This window comes from Diceros bicornis, chromosome 14 (assembly GCF_020826845.1).
Source record: "Diceros bicornis minor isolate mBicDic1 chromosome 14, mDicBic1.mat.cur, whole genome shotgun sequence".
NCBI classification, from domain to species: domain Eukaryota; kingdom Metazoa; phylum Chordata; class Mammalia; order Perissodactyla; family Rhinocerotidae; genus Diceros; species Diceros bicornis.
Window position 1 is genome coordinate 26,070,946 of NC_080753.1, and position 6,875 is coordinate 26,077,820.

General features: G+C 46.2%; 1 protein-coding gene across 1 annotated transcript; it reads left to right on the plus strand.

Moving 5' to 3' along the window:
• The first annotated feature begins 253 nt into the window (after positions 1 to 253).
• SAYSD1 (SAYSVFN motif domain containing 1) lies at positions 254 to 6,581 on the plus strand. Its single transcript, XM_058554440.1, has 2 exons — positions 254 to 527; positions 5,745 to 6,581. Exons 1-2 carry the CDS (start codon positions 321 to 323, stop codon positions 6,087 to 6,089), a joined length of 552 nt encoding a protein of 183 aa, XP_058410423.1. The 5' UTR covers positions 254 to 320; the 3' UTR covers positions 6,090 to 6,581.
• Positions 6,582 to 6,875: the final 294 nt, after the last annotated feature.

The following is a 6,875-nucleotide window of genomic DNA, read 5'->3' on the forward strand; positions in this document are numbered from 1 at the left end:
TCCTAAAGTGAGATGAAGCACCGCAGAGCTTCCCTCGGTGGAGCCCGAGGCAAGAGAGAAGAACAACGGGGCAGTCTTGATGCTTTAGATCCTGAATGATGTAGCGTGAGGAGGCGGACAGCGCGTCCAAGCGCCTTTGGAGGGGACTATTAGCTGTACAGTAGGCCCGGGAACGTCACAAACCTGCGCACGCGGGGCCCGGGCGCGCACGCGCAGTACAGGCCCTTCGCTACGCAGGCGCATTGCGGCCCGGCGCCAGGCAGAGCGGAGGGCCGGTGACTGCAAGCGGGCGCGCGCGGAGCGAGGCGCGCGCCAGCGCCATGGAACAGCGGTTAGCTGAGTTCCGGGCGGCGCGCAAACGGGCCGGGCTGGCGGCCGAACCCAGCACTTCGAGGCAGAGCGCACAAACCTCGGGAGAGAAGGCGGAAGCAGCTGCGACTCCAAAGGCAGCCCTGGGCTGGCTAAAACGGTTTCTGGTGTGGAAACCGACGCCTGGGAGGGCCCAAGCCCAGCCTAGCCGCGCTCAGGTGAGAGAACGGAGGCCTCGGCCCCGCGATCAGGCTTCCGCGCCGCAGTCGTGCTTCCCTGGAAACTGCGCCCGAGTCCCCGCCCGCTACGTGCTGACGCTCAGGCCCCGCCCGCCACGTGACGGCCCCAAGCCACGCCCCTCCGCTGGCTGCTGGCGCCTCCCGCCTGCTCGGGGGCGGGGCCTCGCCTCTCCTGTCCCACGTGTCAGCACTGATAACGTGGCTTTGACATTTTCTTTCCAGCCCGCGACCCACGCAGCTCCTGTTTCCAGGCGGGAAGCGAAGGTCTAAGGTCCTGGAAGAAAACATCCCTGCCTTTGAGTGATTCACAGCGAGTTATCGTTGTGACGCCCTGTGGCTTTGGGAAATCTTTCCGCAACCGTGCAGAACCACAGCCCTCTGCTAATGGAGGGTAAAAGGTCTAATTGGATACTGATAAAAAGTGGCAGTAATTAAGCCTTCGTTTGATTTCGCACCTGGGCCACATGAGCCGGTAGCCCAAATAGCCTGTGCTTTAGAAATGGCGTTTGAATACAAAACTTGCAAAAGTGTGGTAGCTATAACTACCGGTGGTGGCATACACATTCTGTGCACCGCTGTTGAACTAGAAGAGCTTATTCAAGGTCAATAACGAATGTTCAAGGCGAAATCAATATTTAGATTAGTATGATAGCCTTTTCACCCTTTAATTCTTTGGTAGTCTCTTATTTTTCAGATGAGCTTAATAAACATCTTTTCGTATTTTCATTTAGTTTTCACTCCTGAGTAAAGTGGCAAGGTGACTTGCATGTGAGATTGGACTATGTGGGAATGTAGGACAAAGATTAAGGGAAAATCCGTGCTTTGAGACAATCTGTGACAAGGCCTTTGGACCTCATAAATTTAATAAGAGCCAAAAATTCCTTTTGAAAATTAAAAGGGACTGGAGCAGAAGTGTACTTTACTCCTCTTAAAGTTATTTCTCTTAAGTTTATTTATTATTGCACGACATCCGGTTTTAGGGAATTTTTTTAAATCAAGGAGAACGTATTGTTACTCAGTTTTGATTGGGTATTATTCTCCATGACACGCAAGGTTCCAGATGACTTGCAGAAAGAGAGTGCAGCACGGTGCAAACAGTCCATTTCCTTGCATGCAGTTTGACTCAGGATAACTTTATTGTCGATTAGAACTCACTGAACACAACAATTGCTTAATATTTTAGAATCCACTTACCCTACCCTTTTTCCTCCCAGCAGTTAAAATACAATGTCTAACCCACACAATGAGTTTTTGACTGTATATCTCATTTCCAAAGGAATATGAGATCATTGAGTTGGACCCAGAGAAGCTGAACTTGGAGAAAGCTTCCATTATTAAAAACCCAAAAGCTGGTGGCCTGACAAAAGGATGAGAGGAAATGCTGGACTTCCAGTTGGTTCTTATTAATCTAAAAAACTCTGTTTTTCATAAGGGACTCTGTCTTAAGCTCATTTTCATTGACTCGGTTATCATTCCTAGGTTTGCACTGGTGTGAAAATTCTCATTAAATTTTTTTTTTCTAATTTGCAATCCATTTCTACCAAAATTATTTCTACCTAATAATTTTGGTGGCTTCTCAGAGATTTCTTTAGCCTTCTGTTTGTAATTGCTTCTTTTCAGGAGTCATTGATAAGGAAGCATCCATATCCTCCTTCCTCCACTCTTGGATTTAGCTCCAGGAAAAGCAGTCCCCCAAATAAAATATTTCTTTCTGTGACAAGCTTCTACTACATTAGGACAAAATGCTTGTAATGTTTTGTAATCCTGCAGAAACCCCCCCATCTTCCTCCCCAGGCATATCCCACACCAGCCCCAGTGCACCATCTAGCCCCAGGGTCCACTGCCCACACTCATCCTACAACTCCTCACCTCCAACCCTTGGCTCAGGTTGGCTCACTGCTCAGATGCTCTCCTTTGGAGTTACCTGGTTGAGCACAGCCTTTGCATCACCCCTCAAATCCAGGAGTCATCTTTTAATTTCTTCCTTTCCCTCACCATCAGTCGTTCATTCAGCAGAATCCTTTCTTGGGCCCGCTGTGTTCCTGCTACTGTCCTAAATCTGGGGAGACTGTAATAAAGACAGATAAAGCCCTGCTCTCACATATCTTGTATTTGAATTTGAAGAGGCAGGGGACGGCAGACAATAAAAAACAGAGCAGAATGATGAATGCTATAAAAGGGGAAGAAAACCAGGGTACTCTGATAGTGAATTGGGGGGAGTGCGGGGAGGACCTCACTGAGGAGGTGACATTTCATAAGAAGGAGCCACTCTTGTAGAAACCTGAGGTTAAGGCCAAGGGCACATGTGATGACATTTTTGCTGAGGTTTGTAGGAGAAGAGGGAGACAGCCAGGTGACATGAGGAGAAGGGGACATTCCTCTCGGAGGGACCCACAGGTGCCAAGGCCATGAGGTGGGAAGCAGCTTGGTATTTGAGTAATGGAAGTATCTTCCCTAACTATGCCTATACGTGCTGTGACGACCACAACACTTCCACACACAGCTTTGCCAGCAGAAGGCGCACTGGTAGCAAAACCAACGCCAAAAGAATTTCCACATCCCTCCTCTCCTTTGTTTGTTCTCTATGCCAGTTCATTTCCCCCTACCACCCCATCTTCTTCTAGCTCTCTAACCCTTCCCCTTGCTATCCCCCATAAAGACCCCTAATTAAGTAGAAAGGGCTTTGGAGGGAGACCGTGCTAGGATCCTAGACCAACCTCATCTCTGCCCATCACTAGCTGTGTGACTTTAGAGGAGTTACTTAATGTCTCAGTGTTTCCTTATCAGTAAGTTGAGAATAATAATGCCTGCCTCCTGGATTACAGGAGCTCAGGCACCTTGAAGGCACTCAATAAATGGTGGCCATAGCATTATTCTTTTTATACTCCCTCAATAATAAAATAAACTCAGTTTACTGTGAATTTCAAGTTGTACACATCCATAATGTATTCTGTATTCATCAGTCCATCATTTCTCTCCGACTTCTGTGTCACCACCATAATCTATGCCTGGTCCTCTCTTGCAGGGCCTCCAGCAGAAGCTGCTAGCAATTTCCCTTCTTCTGCTCTTGTAGCCCATTCTCTACCTGGCAGCCAGAGTAGTCTTAAATATAACTCGGATTATATTAGTTCCCTGCTAAGACCTTCAGTGATTTCCTATTGTGCACACTGGTCAAATCTGAAAGGGACATTTATTTATTTAATAAATGTGTGTGTCGGGCAGTGTTGCTGATGATATGTTAAGGGCCTTTCCAATCTAACTAAAAGGTAATAATTACAATGTTCATGCTAGAAAAGGAGGTTCTAATAAAATAGAATTTCTGAAGCAACATAAATCAGATGACCTATATTTTGTATCAAGACCAAATAATATTTGTGGTCCCCTTTTAAATTATCTTGTGAAGAATAGGGGATATAACTGAAGAAGTGAACCCAAAGCTGTGCCATGTATTGAGAACCTGCTGTGTGTGGCTCTGGAGACACCAAAAGATAATAAATGGCAGTCCATGGCCTCTTGGTATCAATCTAGGGGCACATGTGACCTATATTACAAGAGAGACACTTCAATGCTGAATAGTTTGGTGATCAGTGAGGAAGAGTGCCAGTTAGTGCTCCTGGAGGCAGAGGGGGCGCCCTCCTTGATGGCCAGGGAGGTCAGGGCATACACAATTCACGCCAGTCACGCTTGCCTGGAAGGAAGGCAAGAAGCTGGGGGATGGCGAGGTAGCAAAGCCTATTCCAGGCCACAGCCAGGCAATGGCTTTGGGTAGTAAGACCAGTTGAACAGGAGTGGAGGGTTCATTTATAGAGCAATAGATGGTGGATTGTGTTGTACAGGAAAAATTTTGGACTATTGTTTTGCAAACTGCAAGTCATGACCCATTAGTGGGTGGCGAAATCAATTTAGAGGATCCAGTCCCCTGTTAAAAATAAATTTTAAAAAATAGAAAAGAGGGGCTGGCCTGGTGGCGTAGCAGTTAAGTTCGCATGCTCCGCTTCAGTGGCCTGGGGTTCGTGGATTCAGATCCCGGGCACAGACCTACACGCTGCTCAACAAGCATGCTGTGGCAGCATCCCACATGCAAAACAGAGGAAGATGGGCACAGACGTTAGTGTGTGTCTCAAGCAAAAAGAGGAAGATTGGCAACAGCTGTTAGCTCAGGGCCAATCTTCCTCACCCAAAAAAAAAAAGGAAAAGAAAATGAGAGCTTCATATATAGTGAAAGTATTTGTTGATTTGTGAAACTTTTTTTTCTCTCTTACATATATATGCTGGGTCGCAGTACAAAATGTATTTCTTATTGTGGGTCATACCCAAAAACGTTTAGAAAATACTGGACTATAGATCAAGCTACCTAATGCTACCTAAATAGCTATGTCTCCCATTAGCACCCAGCTCAGGGGCCTGCGTACTGGCGTTTCTATCTGCTGAATAAATGGAAAGCCTTGGATTCCAGCTGAAGGAGTTTAAATTGCAACCTGTAGGCAATAAAAATTTGTTGAAGGTTTGTGAGCAGGAGGTTGATGAGTGTTTTAGGAGACTCATTGAGTAGCTGCACATAGGATGGTTTGGGGAGAGAAGAGATAGGAGGCGGAGAGTCCAGTTAGGAGACGCTGCCTGGGTCTGGGGGGTGTAGGATGGTCACAGAGGATGGAGAAGTTGTGGCTGTAACAGTATTTTTTTTTTTTTTTAATATGTGGAAGAGATTTTTGTTTCCTGTTTCTGGTACAGTCCTCATTTTAGAATCATCTCACTCACAAAATTTTAGCTCCTCTAATCAAATCAACAAACATGTATCAATTCTGTGTGCAAAGCTGTTGCTTGTGTAGCACACAATTCTGTGTGCTACATGGCTGTTGCATGATCAATTACTGAGGAGCTTCTGTAAGGGGCACAAATTAGCTCTTGTTAGCAGCAGACTAATCCGAGGAAATGTCTCCCATGAATGGGAATCCATCTGAATACTGTAAGGTTTTTATTGGGTCACATCTCACTAAGTGCTGATCAGTTTTGATTCAGTCGGAGCAGGGCCCATGAGCTCTTTGGAGATGATTGTTTTAGAGAGCAGGGCAAGAAAATAGAAATCAATGAGCCGGAAGCCTTCCCGGAGCAATGAAAGCTGCCTCTCCAGATTGGGTTTGATTCTCTCAGGCCCATGAGGCTTTATTCTTACTTGTGTTTGTTTGTGTGTCCTAGGAAGCGGCTCAGCCTGGGAGCAGCACGTCACAGCCACCACGGAATACAGCCATTCCTCCACCATCACCACGGGCGCAGCGTTTCCTGACCAACATCACCATCTTGAAGGTTCTTCTCTGGTTGGTGCTGCTGGGACTGTTTGTGGAACTGGAATTTGGCCTGGCTTATTTTGTCCTGTCCTTGTTCTACTGGATGTATGTTGGGACACGAGGCCCCGAAGAGAAGAAGGAGGGGGAGAAGAGTGCCTACTCTGTGTTCAACCCGGGCTGCAAAGCCATCCAGGGCACGCTGACTGCTGAGCAGTTTGAGCGTGAGTTACAGTTTAGACCCCTGGAGGGGAGATAGGACCAAGCTCTATCTTAGCCCGGGGCGTGGACTTGTGGGTTGATTTCAGGTGCCTAAGACTAAGGCCGGCTTGCGGGTTAGCTCTGTGACCACGCAGTTCTACATTCTTTCCCTGATCTTCTGCAATTTTATCTTTGAATTTCTCTTTGGTTTTGGTGAAACTCCCAGAAAGACACTCACTGTGGGTCTGATGCAATTTATAAAAATTACATCCTCAATAAGGAGAACTGTGTGTCTCATTATTTGAGAGAGGTGATTTTAGAGTGCTAGGAAGGCACTGGGGGATACCTCTTTGAAGTCATGGTCGGATACGTTGGGACTGTGAATTCAAAGTGAATGTTCACTTTAAGTCTTTTCATATTTATAGCATTTTTTCCCCTAAAAAGTTTAAGTTGCAAGCTTCGTTTTTTGCGTTTTGGGTTTTATTCCTTCCTGCTTTAAGTCTTGCTTTTTCGGTCATTAATAATGTTGAAAAATAAAATACCTTTAAAACATCTGTTTTTTGGAAACAGATCCCCATTGCCCATCACCATCTTACACGCTCCTCAGTTATGCTGCCCGTTCTCAGTGAAGGAAGATAAGAGAAGACCAAGTCCTGAGTGACAGGTGTGGGCAGGGATTTCACAAAGTCAATATTGGTAGATTTGATACGTGGTTATTAATGATAAATTCAGCAAGAAAAAATTCTTGAGCGTGTACGAAGGGGAGCTCTGGAAGTGGCATTGCAGACTTGCTGGCTGCTTGGGTTGTTTCTTATATTCTAAGGGCTTACGGGTAAGCAGTCCC